The 18,135-nt window shown below is 38.5% G+C and overlaps 1 protein-coding gene across 6 annotated transcripts; it reads left to right on the top strand.

Annotated features, from left to right (window-relative positions):
* The first annotated feature begins 80 nt into the window (after positions 1–80).
* BORA (BORA aurora kinase A activator) lies at positions 81–17,135 on the top strand. Of its 6 annotated transcripts, none has more exons than XM_065678133.1 (12): positions 81–114; positions 1,316–1,486; positions 2,544–2,650; positions 3,639–3,684; positions 5,166–5,247; positions 6,459–6,524; positions 7,271–7,327; positions 8,536–8,753; positions 10,152–10,305; positions 11,194–11,795; positions 12,253–12,384; positions 13,990–17,135. In XM_065678133.1, exons 2-12 carry the CDS (start codon positions 1,331–1,333, stop codon positions 14,173–14,175), a joined length of 1,806 nt encoding a protein of 601 aa, XP_065534205.1. In that variant the 5' UTR covers positions 81–114; positions 1,316–1,330; the 3' UTR covers positions 14,176–17,135. The 6 variants fall into 6 exon arrangements, with proteins under 6 accessions (XP_065534205.1, XP_065534208.1, XP_065534202.1 ...); XM_065678136.1 differs by lacking the exon at positions 81–114 and adding an exon at positions 185–217 and having other exon boundaries at positions 5,166–5,241; XM_065678130.1 differs by lacking the exon at positions 81–114 and adding an exon at positions 185–217.
* The last annotated feature ends 1,000 nt before the right edge of the window (positions 17,136–18,135 follow it).

Here is an 18,135-nt window from a genome sequence, read left to right as displayed (position 1 = left end):
CTCCGAACGGAGCCCGCCCACCGAGCACCAAAAAGTAAAAGGGCGGGATTTCGAATTTGTGCAGCGGCTTCTCTGGCGATTGGTCCGTTCGAGAGCGGGGGAGCCCTGCTATTGGTGAGACAGAGGAGGCTGAGCGTGTTGATTGGACAGAAGGGCGGGGGGGTGGGGCTAGTTAAAGAGCCGCCCGGCGCGGTGAGGGGCAGCGTAGTGATCTGAGGCAAGTGGTAACGGCGGTAGGTAGCCGCTCTGGGGACCCGAGGGTAGCACTGGCTGCTGGCGTGGGGGAGAGTGGTTTGGGGAGACGCTCGGTGACACTCTCCTGGGGGAGGGAGGAGAAGGAGCAGTCGTTGGGGCGGGCTGAGAGGGGGTTCTGTTCCCCACTGCCACCTCAGGTGAGGGAGCTGCTGGGGCACGGCTTGACGGGAGGGCTGTAGGGGTGGGATGCGGGGGCAGCAGCCGTAGACCCTCTCGTCCTTCTTTCTTCCGCCACGGGAGGGAGCGGTGGCGCCTCCCGCAGCCCCTCGGGAGTTGGCTCTTTGGGCTGGGCCGTGCGCGGGTGGTTTTTAGAGCCGGCCTCAGTGCGTTAGGTTTAGCTGATCAGGGAGGTATTGCCCACTCAGGAAAGCCCCGGGATAGTCTGCCTCCCCCCAGAAGCTTCAGGGTTTGGCCGGTGTAGATCAACAGGGCATGCTGCTGGCCGGCAGCCGTTGTGGTTCTCCGTTTGCTTCTGTTCTGGCTGCACAGCTTCTGGGCGACGCGGGGTTGGCACCGAAGGCAGACTGACCCTCGTGCTACCCCAGTTCTAGTAATCTTGGAATCACAGAATGGTTTCCTTTAGAAGGAACCTTAGAGATCATCTAGTTCTAGTCTCTTTAGGGATACCTTCCACTAGACCAGGTTGCTTGAAGTCCCATCCAACCTACTTTTGTTTCTGAAGCCCTTGAGCGCCAGGGTTAGGTGTACGTGAGCTGCCCTTGAGGAATATATTTGGCTTCAGTGCTTGTTTGCTTCCTCTGGTGGTTTTGTTCATTTGTTTGGGGGGGGGGCTTGTTTATTTGGTTTCGTGTTTTGGTTTGGTTTTGATTATTTTTAAATCCTCTTTTCAGTGTCCTTTCTTGTCTCCTTTTCGTAGGTTCTATTTATTGTTAGTTGTTTTTCTTATCAGCCTTATTTATTAGCTTAACATGTCAAAGATAGCTTTGCTTTTGTTAGTCTTAGAAATGTTTCTGGCTCTTTAAAAACCTTCAAGATGACCCTAAAATGTCAGAATTATAATTTTTTTTCCCTTCTTTTCCTTTTTTTCTTTCTTTTCAAGGTATCTCTTACTATTATGGCTGATACAAAAGAAGCTAAAATGCAGATAACTCCAGAAACTCCAGGACGAGTCACCATCCTGAATCCTTTTGAAAGTCCTAGTGATTATTATACTCTTCAGGAACAGATTGTTTCCAGTCCTTCAGTCTTCAAATCAACAAAACTCTCACCTGTAAGATCTAGTTTTTAGTTGTGTAGCTACACAAATGCAGTGCTAACATTTTGAAATGCATTAAAATGTGTATTTTATTTAGTGTATTTTAATGTATATGCTAAGCCAAAGAGTTTTGGTGGCATTTGCTGTTCCTTCTGATTACAGGAGTATGCTGCTTTGTCAGCCTTCCTCTGATCTGCTAAGTGCTAAAACCAGTTGAAAGCAGATAAAGGACAATTGTTGGATGTGATGCTCTTGTCCTACCTAAAGATGAAAAGTGCTCCAGTTCCTACTTACATGCTAAGCAGGCTGGATGCGAGTAAAACATAATTTCACTTCTGTTATGGGCTGTTTGTATATTCACAGAATCAAGTTGATGATTTTGTGTATATATAACATTTATTACTTGCAAATCATATGCTGGTTTGCAGTGGGAATTACTTTCTGATAAGCAGTATAGCTGTGGTAATGAGTGATCTACCAAGATGTGGTAGATATTTTTTCAAACAGATATTTGAGCAGTATTTTGTAATTAAATGTTAAATAAAGGGCTAAAACAGCTTTATTTCTGAATTTGATTTTGTTATGTGCTATGTATGGCATTACAAGGGAGACTTTGCAAGATGCATATGGGGTTGCGAATCCTAAGTCTTCTTGGCACTGCGAGGTGAAAGGAAGGCTGCTCTATTATTTGGGTTGGATGCAGGCACTGGATTTTCATGGAACCTCAATTTTGATTGTGGCAATCTAGAAATGACTAAATTTTATCCGAAGTTCTCTATCTTTAGTACATCTATCTTAAGAAATTGAAAAGAATTTGACACTTCAGTTTGTAAATTCTAGCTATGACCTTCTACTTTATATTATCTTCTAAGTCATTGTAATACTACTACTAGGATAAAGAAGCCTGGTTGACTTACTCTTTTAATAAATAATTTAAATGGAAACTCTTTTGATAGTCTCTGACAGAAACTATGTGGAAGTTATGACTGCATTGTTGCATTGAGATTTGTCCTGTAGTTCTGTTTTATCTTTTGAGACTAGGAAGCACTAAGATGTTCATGTCTCTTTTTAGACACCAGGAAAATTTAGATGGTCTATTGATCAGCTTGCTGTAATAAATCCTGTGGAAATTGACTTGGAAGATGTTCAACGCCAAGCAATGTATTTGAGTCATGATAGGTAACTTCCAGTCTGTTCTTATGCAGTTACCTTGCTTGAATACTAGAACACTGTTCTTTTGCTTTATTGACATTCCAGTGCAGCAGTGAAGACCTTATTAGAATCTTTTAACATAGATTTTCATGTGTCCCTAATGTGGGTATATTTAGATGAGGCTGCCTCTGTGTCACTCTTTTTAATGTTAAGAATTGCTAATCCACTCTGCAGTTTGGAAGACAGCCAGATAAAAGCAGTCAACAGAAGCAAGAAAATGTATTGACAGTGATTGTTACCAAGCTACCTCCTCTGCTCCTTGTCACAACACAGTTTATCTTCTTAGAGTGTTCCATACCAGCATCTATGAAGTGTAGGCTTCTTTGGTCTTTGGGGCTCCTGCAGAAGGGTAGAGCTGAGAAAGCTAGGTAGGCAAGCCACTCTTTGAAACTCTTTGTACTCTTTGAAAGGTACAGGTTAGACTTAATGTGTGAGGGTGGTGAGGCAACAGAACAGGTTGCCCAGAAAAGCTGTGGCTGCCCCATCCCTTGCAGTGTTAAAGGACAGGTTGGATGGGGCTTTGAGGTATGGTCTAGTGGAAGGCTCCCCTGCCTGTGGCAGGGGGGTTGGAACTAGATAATCTTTAATGTCCCTTCCAACCTAAACCATTCCATGTTTCTGTTACAATTTTGGAAGACCAGTTATATTTTTTGTCTATTTTTTGTCCAAATAAAAATACTGATACAAGAAATAAATAGAAGATTTGCAAATATGTTCTTAAAAATGGTACAGATCTTTCAAATGAACTGGAGTAACAGATAAATGCATTATATTTCTAGACTTATAGCATGAGATTATTGCACATAATGGTAAAAAGTAAGATTTATTATTTAGTGCAATTTCATTTATAATGTTTCTCTTAAGCATCTGTAAAAGATGACATAGTTGGACTTTTTTTTTTTTTCCAGTTATGTGATGGGTTTGATAATTGAGTTGTTTTTCATTTGTTACTTAGAATTGATAAGGAGACAGAAGACAGAAGGCAAAAAGCCATTGAGGAGGTAATAAAATTTTTACGCTATCAAGTATTTATTTGCTTTAGCTACATATCTGCAAAAAAGATCCACATATATTATAGGATTTCGAAAGCCAGAACCCCGTTATATTTTACTGGTCAGTAAGAAAGTACTTTTCTGTCCTCATCACTTGCAGGTGTAGTTGGAACCCATGTGGTCTTTCTCTTCCCGTCTTCTTTCACACACCTGTAGGTCAAATCAGCAGATACTGTTTCTTTTGTCTTGCTTGGCTTGTGGGAATGTATTAGTAAGATAGTTCTTAGAAGTAATTTCAGTTTAAAAATGATTATGTTAGGGTTTACAGTAACTTCTGGTGTTAGATGGCATAATTTCTTCTATTGCATTTTCAGAAATATAGCGGAACCTGGATTTCTTTTTGCTTCTTCCAAGGTCTGCTTAGTTGGAGGCAAGACTTACTTCCTTTAGCGTGCAATTCTGTTTGTTTTCATTTTATTATTTACCATCAATTTGTGTAGAAAAGGAAAAGTGTTTCAAGTCTTCAGTCCTATTTCAATTAAAATAAAGTTTTGACAATGTTATTGGCCTTTTCATATTGTATCATGCTATTACGAGTTTCTGTCTATCAAAAAAATGGTTTATGATTCCATAAAGGTGCTAGGTAATTGACCTGCAGCAAAGATGCCCTATTGTTCTAAATCTGCATTAAAAGGGATATTTATTCTTTGTTAGGTATAAACTAATGAATTATGCAGCTGAACAGCTTGAAACCATGAGTGATAAAAACTATGCCTTTAATAGTTGGGTGTTTCAAGCTGTTTTGTTTTCATTTGTTTTGAGTCTTTTATTGTGAGAACAGGATTTACCATGTATTTTGTGAAGCTATGTTACAATGTTCATCTCAACATTAGCGTGTTCTGGAGTGTGATTGTCACAGCAGATAGTTTCTGGTTCAAAGAAAGAGACTTAAGTGCCAGTACTCATAAATGTTTCGCTGCTAACCTGTTTAGCCAAATACGCTTGATAAGGTTGCCGTAAGCCTTGGTTGTCCACTTTCTTCCTTTCACTGTCTCTTTAGCAGTTCTGCAAAATGCCTTAATTGTCAAAATCAACAAACTGAAAAATTGAAAATAATTATGTTAAACTACTGTGCAATAAGTATGGTAGAGACAATTCCCTTTTAAAATGAGTAATCAGTGTTAAATGAAACTTGCACGATTTTCACTCTGCAGGCTTGAAAGATCTGGGGTGATATGTGTTGTAAAGAACTTGGGGGTTGTCTTTAAATCACTTTTTTTTCCTTTAACCTCTCTGGACATGAAATAATGAATAATGCAGGGCATAAGGGATTTAGGTTTTGGGGAAGGAAGACTTAAAATTCTTAAAAATATAGATCTGTGGGTAGCAAAAGGTATGCCTTAATTTTTTCTTGTTCAGAGTACTGATCTAAATTGGAGTGCCTCCAATTTTTAAAAGTGCTAAGATGGTTTGTTTCTATTCTACTCTAGTTTTTCACAAAAAGCCTCATAGTTCCTTCTCCTTGGACTGAACATGAAGGAAAGCAAGTTTCACAGTTTAATTCAGGTAAATGTAAGTTGCTTCTGTGTGTCACCCACAATTGACTTAGCTTTTGGAGAAACCGTCAAGCATAATTTTTTTTCAACTTTGATTTAAATTTTAAGAACCAGCAATAAAATTTGGCACAGCTTGTAGATTTTTAGCTGTTCTCTCTGAGTGCTTTCTTTGTTTAAAAATTATTTTTGAATTAAAAATCTTCTACCATGTCCCTTTTTGTTATTTTTGGTTCCTGTTCTTGTGTCTTTTTCCTTTTGTAACCTGTCTTCAAGCACACAACTTTGCTGCGTCAGTACTGGTAAAATCTTCTACTTCAGTTTTCTGGTAGCTGCACCTCTGAATTATTCTGACTGCTTTCCTGCCAATATAAGTATATGGGAAACTGAGTTCTGTATTTTTCTACTTACTTGCTTATTTTTCTACTTAATTCTCTATTTTTACTTACTTGCTATGTAAATTCCTGTTGTTCTCTTTGTGTCCTGCTAGTTCACTGCCACTGTATGTAGTGTGGATATTCTGTTTGTTTATGCCATTATTAGATGTTATTATTAGTGCTACTGTTATTAAAGTTTCTATATAACTAATAGAATGCATAGTAAATGCATTATAAATTGGACGAATGTCAGCTATAAAGTATTGTTTGCATTCAGTATTGTTTGATAGGAGACTCTTAAGTACGTGGGTATTTTTTCAAGGTTTGGAAGAGGCTAAATTGTTAAAAATTTTTATCAAGGAAATGCAGCTTGTGGATAGTGTATTTTTAATTTTCAGTTGTATGATCATCACTTCTTTGGCAGAGAACATTAGCCATGGTCCTAGATCTAGGGAAAGTGTGTGCTGAAAGAAGATGGTATAATGTGTTCTTTAGCTGTGTAAAAAAGTAGAATAGCAGATTCTTCATATTTGTCTTCGTGTTCAAACTGCATGATTTTCTGGAAATGAGTTTTACTTGAACACAGCCTGTTTGGCTAAGCACAAACTTGAGTTTGTTTTAAATATATGTAATGTAGAGGAGGCTGCAGGAGATAGATCTAGGCCAAGTTGATGCTACTTCACTAAGCTTTTTTTTTTTAATAGAAAGGTGCTGAAATTCTCGTAATCAGCTATAATGGTAACTTTTTTTCAGTACTCCCTTTAGTTGTGTTAAATACTCTAACTTAACTGCTGCTTGATTTCAAAACTGTGTGCAATGCATGCTTAAAATTAAGTTCTTATCTGTTTTACAGCCATAGATCTAAATAACCTTTCTCCAATTGGAAGACAGCTAACTTTGCAGCCTGACAAAAGCAATGGTGGGTAAAAGACAGTGTCTGAAATTAAATGCTTTTTCTGAAGCAAAATGTCTGATTTTTTTTAATGGTGCTTAAATTTCAAAAGGCAGTAATTTTTTTGTTAACATTCCTGTAGGAATACTTTTTTTATTGTAGTGTATGGTACTATTACTTTTAATATCTGTTTCTGATAGTAATTTAAGTCTATTACAATCTTTCATATTTTTTCCAAAGTAAAAACTGAAGTCATCTGTGGAGTGCATTTTTTCCAACTCAATGCATGCACTTTTTTTGAATTAAAAAGTGAATCTAAGCCTCAGGTTTATGGGTAAATTACAGTTTCAAGAAGCCTTTAATGTGTTGGATCATTTTGGGGTAGAGAATCTTGATTATTTTCTCTGAAATGTAAATAGCAGAAATCTTTTTTAACTGTTTCATTTTAGATAAATAGTGCTTTTCCCCATGGTATTTTGATGAATTTTCTTCCATTTCCTTTTCAGTCATTGTCTTCAGAGACATCTCTCTTTAGTTCAGAATGCCTTTCTAGAGGCTTTTATGTTACAACCCTTGTTTTGTTTACCTCTAGGACTGATTGTGCTGTGCATAGTTGTTGTCAAATCAGAATCCTAGCTTTAATTAACACTTTTCCTTATTGCAACTGTATCTTAAATGGCTTAATTGCACCGCAATTTGAAAGTGGATTTTTGTTTCTACTGCTGTAGTCAAAGGTTACTGCAAGCTAATTTTGTTGGCTTTATTCATTGCAGCTGCTTGTCAGACAGTACTGTCTTTGCCAGTGGATTTTAATTTAGAGAAAATACTAGGTATGTTGTGTCATATCAAAATTTAATTATAACTGTCTAAAGAGAAAACTTGTATTGTTTGCTGGGGTTTTCTTGTCTTATGAAATATTAAAAATGTATGAATGGAAGTTTTAAGTCTGTGGTCCAAATAAACAGTTACTGCATATTTTATGGGACAGCTGACTTAAATGATATACTTTGAGTATAGACATAGAAGGGGAGGGATATGGAGAAGAATTGCGAAGTAGAAGGCACCCCCTGCCTTCTGCAAAAAGAGCCTTTACTGAGAGCTGTTCAACTTCACATTGCTAGCCATGAGGCTCATAGCCCAACTTTGCCTTGAGCAAAGCAATGCTTTAATTGTGCCTTTCATTGAACTGAAGCCACAGTGGTGGCTAGAAGTTGTGTGGTGGCAAAAAAGCTGTGACCACTGAATGGGGAGGCAAGAGTCCAAATTAATTGTCTGATTGTAACTGCTTTATCAAGCAATTGCTGCCAGCTTCTCAGGCAAGGGGCTTCCATGTGGGAATAGTGAGTATAGGTAGCTCAAAGGTTTTTGGCTGCACACTCCTACCCCTGTATTGACAGCCCTCATTGTGTGCCATCAAAATTAAAACAGAAAATCAGAACCATATTGATTGCTATCATATTTCATCTTAGCAAATGCTTCCATCAATACATAGTTTGTGAATTTATGAAAAATTTATTCTACAAGGAATATCCATTTAGAATAGAGTAAAACAAAAAAAAAAACCTGATATGATAAATCATAGCGTATTTTAATGGGTCTTTGTTAATATCTGTATGCTTTTTGCTTTGACTTTGAGTTGACTGGTTTGCCTTTGGATGATGTATCATGATTACCATCAAATCATGTGGGAGACCTGAAAAAGGGTCTAGTTTTGCTTGGGTAGTATAATAATCTGTTTTTCACAACTCGGATGTGAAATACACAGATGTGAAAAGGCCAGTAAGTAGATGTTAGCCAATATTTATCAATTTGCAGACTTTAGTATTAAAGCATGATAGGCAGAAGTGGAACCTTAGTAGATGCAGTGGACTCTCTTGTAATGATAACAAGTGATCCTTTAGGATAGGTGCCTCAATTAGATTAATTACTTGATGTACTGGTAAACTGTATTAAATGTTTAATTGAGATATATATGTCTCTGTAATAGATTTTTTTTCTTTCATTCTTACTGGAAATGACTTCTCCCTGACATTTCTAGGTGAATATATCAGAACTGATGAATTTTCAGATCAGTCTCAGGGAAATCTGAGCTCTTCATCGCTCAGGAGAAAGCTGTTTTTAGAAGAAAATGGAAGTGTGTCTGAGTGTTTGTCTATTTCTCCACATAGTCCATGTGGTAATCAGCCACTTGGAGTGCTTTGTTCAATAGACATCTCTCCAGTTCGGTGCAGAAGCCCTCTGGAAACACCTAGTTCAGTAAGTAGCCTGGTTTGGGTGCTGGATGGGATGTGACTGACATGGCACAGGAGCAGATCTTGGAGCAGGCTGATTCTGTGTTCTAACAGGCTTCACAAGGGGAACAGTCTTCTTTTTAAGAAGCTACAACTGCTTTATTAGAGCGTAGGTGTTAGGCCAAACTGTGCTTTTGTGGCTTGGGTTTTGGTGGTGTGATTTTTGTGAGTTGTTATTTTGTTGTTTGTTTTTCCCCTCCAAATTCCAAAGTCAGAAAAAACGTGAACAAAAAAAGTTTTGAAATAATGTCACTGACTTCTTATAGCAAACTGTTTTGTTGGGATGCTGTTCTCTTGTACAGAAGGAATTATGCTTTAATTTTACAAAAATGAAGTAGGAATCAATATATATACAAGATTTGCTGAAAGCATGTTGTAACATTTTTTATATATATACATATATATATATTTATATATAAAATGTGTATGAAGAAAAAAGGTGTGTTTAAATCCATGAACTGCTTTCTAAAATACTAGCTGATATGAACAGGTGATGTAGTTATTTCCCTTATAACTCCTAAACGTATTTATAGTGGAGGAAATGACTTGTGGATCTTTGAATGCAATGCTAAATATGCTTTTTTCTTTTCCATTGGCCAGAGATTTCAAATAAAGAGATATTTATTAGAACACAGAATATAATGTCTGTTTTTTAAATTAAGCCAGATGAATCTTCTTCCCAGGTGGAAGTATCACAGCTGAACTGGTTTAGGTGATACAGTTTCTTCTGTTTGGCAGTTGAAGTACATGGAAAAAAAGACTACCTAAGCTAGAGTGTGGCTTAAAAAAAGTCTTCACTGTGGTAACCTAATAAAGAATTCCTACAATGTTCCTACAGCACTGCTGAAGTGACTTCTTGCATTGTACTCTTAAGCAAGATCACAACCACTATTCTTTTTTCTTAAGTAAAAGTATTGTGTCTGCTGCCGAGTTAGATTTGGATAACACTGATTCCATTAGAATGTATATGGTGGTTGGCCTTTATCTGCATTGGTTATGAGTAAGAAATTGGGATTAAATACTTAACTGTATTCACAGATAGTATTAATACTCTGTTAAGGCATTTCATAGTTCTTAATTACAATGGATATTACAGTCTTACTTGGTATTATGTGTCAGTTTAAGTCCATGGCTGTTTTCTTATTGAGGAGGCATAAAGTTCAAGTGAAGAGCTACAATTGGAATATTCAAGATAAACTAATGATAGAGATTGCCATTGTACAGGATTAGTTTTCCTCAGTGCTGCCATATTATATTTTTTAGTTAGAATAGTTTTTCTATGTACATATTAGTCAAAATTTACATCATGAAAATATGCCTTTTTTTTTTTTTTTTTTCCTTCTTTTCCCTCTGAAACTTGAAGGGTCAGATTTCATCAAGTCCTATTCAGGGAGGAGCAAGTGTCTACAGTCTGGGAAGTATAACCAGTCCCACAATTCCACAGGGGTCTCCTGCCCCTAATGGTTCTCCTGCTTTTTCACCAATTGCTTTTCACATAAGAAAGACACCACTGTCAGGTATGGTTTAACTGTGTATGTATTATTCTTTCTTTCTTGATTTGCATATTTTTATTATAAAACCTGCTTTTTACAGTTTCTTCTTGAAGAAGGCATTGACACCAAATAAGAATGAAAAAAATCCTCAACTTTTAAAGGGCAGGGGGGTTCGAACTAGATGATCTTAAGGTCCTTTCCAACCCTAACTGTTCTATGATTCTATGATTAATATGAGGAGGGGGGTTAAAGTTGTATGCCTGAACTAAGTAAGGTCATAATCTGATTTGGCCCAACCTGAGTTATATGGACACAGAATGTTTATCTTGAGTTTTCAAGTCATGTGACTGTGAAGATTATTTGAAAGGGAACTGACTAGTGAAGAAATCACAAACAGTTCTGTGTCCTCATTGCTCTAGAAAATGTCAGTATTTCCTGTTCTGTACTTTACCTGGTAAGGCTTATACATGATTTCATTCTGGTGAGCATTGGGGTATTTCAACAGCATTCCATGTAAAGATTGCATAGGTGTTTTCTCCCTTGTTTGATTTTCTTGAAAACTTTATTGTTGCCCATTTGGTTTTGGTGTTTTTTTTTTTTTTGGGGGGGGGGGGGGCGTGTGTGGTTTTTGGTTTGTTTTGTTTTTTTTTTTTTTGTGTGTGTTTTTTAAATGCTTATAGAACATGTGCATTGATATTTGTTCTGAAAAAAAGCCACAGAACCAGCCTTCACACATTTTCCTTTGTATAGTATTGACATACAAAAAAAATGAGGCCACCAGTACAGCAAACTATGTAATGGGAAACAAAAATGCTTTGTGGTTGGCTGTAATAATTAAAAAAACCCTAGGGCTTTGAGGATGCTGACTTTATCTCCACCTGGTATCTCACACCATAATTCTGTTTTTTACAGACCAAAGAAAATTCACATTTTGTTCTCCAGATATTCCTTCTTCTTCAAATAAAATGACACCCCCAGCTACAAGAAGTCCATATATAGATGGTTGTTCTCCAATTCAAAAGTCTTCTCCTATGAGACTTGGAGCATGCAGAAGAACTACCCAGTTTCAGACTTCTGTCATTAGGATACCGATTGCTGTTGAGAACCACGGTGAGAATGAGGAAGACAAGGAGAATGCTTCTCCGTCAGAAGCCCGGTTCCCAGAAATGGATAATGGAATAACCTTACGCCAGCAAGATGGGGATACTTTTACACGTGGCAGACATCTTGTGGTAGCAACTGTGTCTATTGCACCAGATCACTCAGAAGCTTGTCATCAAAGGCTGTCATCATTTCAGGATATGGAAGGCTCCAAGGAAAATAATACTGTAGATATGGCTGACATAGCTGAAGTGTCAGAGGAAAACATTTGGATAAAAGAAACAATTGGCAATAGCAATGCACCAATGACCAGCTTTATGACAGGGATTACTTTCAGTATTGAAAACTCTCGTGTGTTCATGTCACCTCTTGCAGAAAGCAGCGCAATTCCTTGTGACAACAGTAGTATTCAGGTAAAAATAAACATCTTTAAAACTGAGCTCAACATAATCACTCCTAATATGTATGCTATTCTGGAAGTAATTGTCTATTTTCTCTTAATGGATGCTGCATGCAGGTGGCATTGTGACTTTTATCCTTCCTCCTCATTCCCTTTTTCCTTTTGCAGTGGAGTCAGCATAGCAATTTTTGTGTTACTATGTACAGTAATACATTTAACCCAAAGTAATTCTGATCTAGTTCAAGATGTCCCTGCTTATTGCAGGGGGTTGGACTAGATGACCTTTGAAGGTCCCTTCCAACCCAAACTCTTCTATGATTCTGTAATTCTGACAGACCTGTTTATGGTTTGCTTTTGTTATTACCTGATGGTAGTTGGTTTGTGGGACTAAGTTCTGTTACCTGATAGGACTTGCATTTGATTAAATGAGGCATTTATTGGTGTTAAATTGCCCTGCTTCTTGATTTCAGGTGGACAGTGGTTATAATACACAGACTTGTGGAAGCAGCATTATGGATACTGCGGGGGCCCAAAACAGTTGCAGAGAAAATGATGTGAACTTTAACGTGTTTCAGAATAAATCTCAGCTGCTTAGAACAAAGGTAGGAGTTAAATTGTGATACGATACAGAAGTGACAGGCTTCCCACCTGAAGCATCTGTTCCTTATTTTACTCAGTTTCAGGAAGCCTGAGGGGAGAGACTGTCAGGTGATTACAGAGACTGTGTTAATGTAGCATTGTTTCAAGTATTATGCTGAAAACAAGGAGTAAGTGCAGGACAAACTAGGAGTAAACTTAATCTATTCTATGACAAAGGCATAGGTAGTTTCAGAGGAAACTGAGGTATATGCATGAGAGGTAGTTGTGAGGCTGCTCATGGCTTCTGAAGTATTGTAGTCTGTCTCTTGTTTCTGTTGTTCTTGCTGCTTTTTTTATTAGAAAATTTTTAGATGTGTGCCTGGGGAGAAGTGCATTTTGGGGAGAAATTTGTCTGCTACTTGTTTTCATAAACTAGCCTTGAGTTACCTACCCCATACCTGGCAATACTGACTTGGGAACTTTCTGCTTGGATACAGTCTTTTGATTACAAGCCCTTTGATGACCTATCCTAAAACTAAATAAATTACAAGAGACAGCGCATACCTAGCAAGGGTCCCAAGCTCTTGTGACTGATGGGAAAGTGTCTCACTTCTAGAGGGTGAGAAGCAAGGCTAGTTTCTTTGAAGGAGAGAGCAAAGATCATCTTGCTTAGCAGTTGTGGTCTTATAAACTTAGTAGCTTATGGTCTACTGCTTACCATCATTTACAGTTCTTGAAGGAGAGAGAATACTGACTCATAATAACAGAAAAGCTTCAAGTAAGCCCATTTGGCCCTGATTTCACTTCTGTATCTGATCTGCTAATAGCCAATAGTCTGATGAGGTAAAGAGCAGATTGATGGTGCCTTGTAGACCATGGACATCAAATGTCCGTTTGCCCAGAGAAGTTGATTTGAGCAACCTGTTCTAGTGGAAGGTGTCCCTGCCTGTGGCAGGGGGTTGGAGCTCAATGATGTTTAAGGTCCCTTCCAACCCAAACTATTATATGATTCTATGAAATTTTGAACTCTGCTCATTTAAGATAAGAATAAAAGTGCCCTTACAGGAAGAAAATATATTTTATCTTAAACTTCTAAAAGTACCCATCTGCTCTGATGTCATACCCCAGTCACCCTGTTGGACATGGATTATACATGTGAAGGTACTTAAAAGAATCAGTTGCCTAGTCTCAAACCTGTCCTAGAGACAGGTCGTGCAGCTGTCTTCTACTGCGCGTCTTTCAGTTGCTAGATCCTGACTAAGCCCAACTTTGCATTTTTGGAATAGGATTTACGTGCAGTGGCATTCAGTATTTCCTTCAACTCTCACAACAGGGAACCCACAGAGAATATAAAAAACGAAACAAAAAAGCATGGGCACTGCTGGCTGAAAGAATCCAGTATGGCTCATTCAGAGCATGTGCGATCTGAGAGGAGATGGTTCTTGCTGAGAGCAAAGATTTTTTGCAGAGAAAACCTCTTTCATTTCTTTTTCATTCAGAAGGGGCGAGATGGGAAGTTAAGGTATTAATTATAATTAGAAAATTTTCAATAGGAATTTTGGATCTTGTTTCTTTGGGGGAATTTTTGTGAAAATGGGTTTAAAATTAACTTTTCCTTATTAACCTAGGAGGTTTCTGTTTCAAACCATAAGGACAATCAGTTGCTGAGAGCAAAATCTCCAGAGAAGCAATCCCGTTTCCAAAAAGCAAAACCACATTGTACAGTATTTGGTCAGAATGCAACTTGCAACATTTCTGCCTGGAAACATCAAAATGAAAATCCAGTTCAGGGATTTTGCAGAAACGATATGTAGTTCTGTGATGGAGAAGATGGAATTGTGACGTCTAATAAATTTTTATGTATATGACCGTCAGTTACCTGGATTATACATACTATTTGAGTTTTTTAATGCAAGTGTAATAAATTGTCTGGTATGTATTAAGGGGGGATTTAAATAATGTGAGATTGTTCAGGTTTTATTAACAAATGTACTGGTATTATTAAGCAACCCTTTTAATTAAGGCAGCTAGACTTGGTATAAAGAAACCACATTAGGTTTGTTTTTTGGAATTGTGTTCTTTCAGTGATTAGGATAGATTCCGTGAGGAGCCTTGTTTTGAAAGGTTGGACCTAACTTGAGCTTGAAGAGGAGTATTTCAGATAGGCTGAGCAAACCTGGGGTAACTTGCATAGGAGCCAGTGTAACTGTAAAACCACCTACATTTTAAGACACAACTTAAAAAGGCATGAGGGAAATTTTTCTTTAGGGAGGAGAAAGAGGAGTGTTTAATTTTCATTCGATTGCTTTTTCCCTGATCAGATGTATTGTGTGGCTTCAGGAATGCTAGCAGTGGTGCCAAGGAAGAGTTGCCGGATAGGAGTGAACTGCTGGGGGTGTGAGGAGGAGAGCAGGGCTGGGTGCGCGCCTGTGTCAGTCTAAGGGAAAAGTGACAGAACTCAGCTCTGACTTCATGAGGAAGGAGTAAAATTAGTGGCCCAGAAACAGGTCCCTGGAATACATGTATGTTTTTATACTAGACTGCAGACTGTTAAAAACAGGGCCTTTGATTTTAATACCAGACTAGTTCTTAATTAGATTTTCCTTGTGAACAGCTGCATGAAAACTCCATTCTAGTTATGGAAGTTATGTACTTCCCACAATTAAAAGAAAACAAACAACCCCCAAATCTAATTTTAGTAATAATAAAGTTTATGCCCAAAGAAGCCCACTAATCTTGAAGTGGATCACCTGACTCCACCAGTGTCTCCTAAAAGCACTTTGTCCAAACTAAAGCTCCAGTACCCCTTTGAGGGAACGTAAGAAGGTGCAAGAAGATTAATTGGTCTCACTACATCTTTGAGAGTGGTGCAGCCTTCCTACTAGTAAACCATTACACTTCCCTTTTATGTTTAATTCCCAGTACTGCTTACTATACTGTAAGAAACTGTTAGGTTGCTTACAGAAATTGCCAAAATATTTAATAGATAAACATTTAGGGATATAATTAACTTTTGTATGGCACTTAAAGTCATGATACTGTCAAGAAAACCACTGATGAAGTACTGGAATGAGGAGGGTCTGGAAGCCCAGAACTCCCTTTGCCTAATCAAATCAGATGTGATTAAATTTGATTTGCTTAAAAGAACCTTCTGGAAGTTCTAAATATGAATGTGGAGGTGGGGAGGTGATCAATATGGTAATGTTGTAGCCCTAATGACTATGAAAAGGAGATAAGGGAAATTCTGCGGTCTCCAGGCTCTGTTTGTACAGCTCTGGAGTGAAATTTATTGCATTAATCAAAGACAATAGTCTATGCCAGTAGGTGCTCCCTGGGTGAAGGAGGCTTCGCTCTGTCTGTAGCAAGGACACCCAGTCCCAGGGTTCTGGGTGGAAGTTTGGGTTCCTGTTCTGTTCTGCAGGCCACAGAAAAGCTTGTATCAAAGCCCAGAACAGTTCACAGGTCAGATTCATCCTCTAAATTTGAAGGTGATGTATGATGTTTTCTGAAAATCTCAAAAGGGGAGGTGCAAGCAGAACTGGGATAGCATTAAAACCAAACGCCTCAGGCCTGAGACTTGTGCAAGTGGTGTACAGATAGAACAGTTCTTGAAATGGTTTCATTAAGAATTAACCAGGGAAGGCTTTCTGAAAAATACACTGAAAGGGAAACTCCTGTGCCATCAACAAAGTTGCTTGGGTTTAGTTCTCATATTGCAAAAGCAGTAATTGAGAAAATCACTTTAGATTCCTAACCAGCAGACATGGACATGCAGTAGGTATACTTCCATAGCAATTTAATCAGTATTTCAGTAATGGAGATGGAATTCACAGTAGTTGAATGTAACGTCCTGCAGTGTCTGTTTCACCACCTTGAAGCAGTGCCCTGCTACAAAGTGGAAATGCACTGAACTGGTAACTTTAAGGGGACGAATTTGTTGAAGTAGAGAATGAACTTGGACTTCTGAATTTATTGAATAGGGCCTTCAAAGTGTCCTTAGCCTTAGCTTGTAAGGTTATAGCTCCAAAGCAAGGCACAACTTATCTGAGGTTTAAAAGTTAGTTATGACCTTGCACCTTGTTAACAGTAATCAAGTAAAAGGGTGAATTTCAGATCTCCAGACTGTACAAAGGATTTATTTTTGCAAGTGTGATTACTAAAGTTAGGAATAATGTTAATGTAAAGGGGAAGATGAAAAGCAGGGTGGTCCAACTGATGAGCTGTTACTGAACTGTTCCGCGTAACAGCTATACTAAAGATTAGGTTTTATTTTTTTAATTAAAAATTTTTATTCTTGATATGTTCAATGATCAGAGGCTTTCAGAGTATTTGCAGATAATAAAAGCAATCGCTAAGCTACTTAACTGCACCCTGCGGAAGTGTTTTCTTAAAGGTAAAGGAAATGTAAGAGTAGAAATGAGTGAAAGTGAGAAGTAATTAAGGATCCCCCCCAAATAAGTTGCCTGTATTTTCTGTCCTGTTTTATAGTTTTCAATTGGATGGGAATTATTTATTTTATGAAAGTGTGCATGTGTTTTCATGATGTTTGTGTAGCTGCTTTGTATAAGAAACCTGCTGTGCAAATTACCATGGAAATCTTTTGACCATTCTGTTTCTCTGGTTGTACTTCACATGTTGGTTGGCACATGTTGCACAAAACGGTCATTGTTTACATTAAATTAATTACAGTAGTTTTAAGGAGAGTTCTTTAATATAAATGTATTAACTATACATTGCATAGTGAAACAGAATAAAGACATCTCTTTCACACTTAGCTGGTATTTCTTTGCTGCATTTTGCAGCATCTTTCCTTTAATGCTGCCAGTAACACCCACATGTGTGCACTGTTTGGGTGGGGGGTGTTGGGGAGCAGAGGCAGGAGGTCAGGGAAGGAGCTCAGTGAACTTTTGCTGTCATACACACAGGTAAAAACTCGTTTCAGTTACTGTAGCACACGATATCAGTGAGACTGTACTCTGCACATCTGCCTTGAAACTGAGTTTTATTTTTCAAGTGTCTGAAGGGTTTTAGAGTATTGGTGACAGGAAGGTAGAGTTAGATACTGGGAAGCAGCGCTTTAGTGCTGGGGGCGGCGAGACAGTGGAACACAGAAGTTGTGAATGTGCCATTCCTGGCAGTGTTCAAGGCCAGGTTTGATGGGGCTTTGAGCAATCTAGTCTAGTAGACGGTGTCCCTGCCCATGGCAGGGGGGGGTTGGAAATGGATGAGCTATAAGGTCCCTTCCTCCCAAACTGTACTAGGATTCAAACTTCTCACTGGGGGGATAGTGGTGGTTTCTGCTGGAGGCAGTTGTCTCCTTTTGGTGCCTTCTGTAAATACATTATAAACCTGATTCAGCCCTTTACAGTGACAGCACTCGGGGAGCTGAGTAACTAACTATGGCGAGGTGACAACCACCTATTGATCAACTGTGACCTGATCCTTACCAAGGAAAGTACCAAGTGACTAGTATAGAGGTTTGTGAGTTACAACTCTCTGAAGATGGCTGAGGAACACCTGTAGTATGTGGGACGGCAGTCTCTTGGCTGTGAGAGCTTGGCGCTGGCAGCAGCAGAACCAGTCAATGAAAACTACTCTTGTCCCAGGTGGTTTGGAAAACAGTTTCACTGAAACAAACATGCAAAACTCAGTAACAACTACCTTGGGGTCCCTGTGGTGGGAGTTCAGCACTGAGCCCAGGAGCACACTCACTCAACCTACATCAGTCCTCACAGCGCATAAAATATGCTTTATGACTACATAGGCAGATGTGG

The sequence above is a fragment of the Lathamus discolor genome, chromosome 4 (assembly GCF_037157495.1).
Source record: "Lathamus discolor isolate bLatDis1 chromosome 4, bLatDis1.hap1, whole genome shotgun sequence".
Lineage (NCBI taxonomy): Eukaryota > Metazoa > Chordata > Aves > Psittaciformes > Psittacidae > Lathamus > Lathamus discolor.
The sequence above is the reverse complement of the archived record's forward strand: the minus strand, read 5'-3'. Positions and strand labels throughout refer to the sequence as shown.

Bases quoted from the DNA above. Each gene is read 5' to 3' on its own strand.
- BORA (XM_065678133.1), top strand. From the start codon at position 1,331: ATGGCTGATACAAAAGAAGCTAAAATGCAGATAACTCCAGAAACTCCA. The intron at 2,651-3,638 runs GTAACTTCCAGT...TTTGTTACTTAG, and splicing joins ATGTATTTGAGTCATGATAG to AATTGATAAGGAGACAGAAG. The intron at 10,306-11,193 runs GTATGGTTTAAC...TGTTTTTTACAG, and splicing joins AAGAAAGACACCACTGTCAG to ACCAAAGAAAATTCACATTT.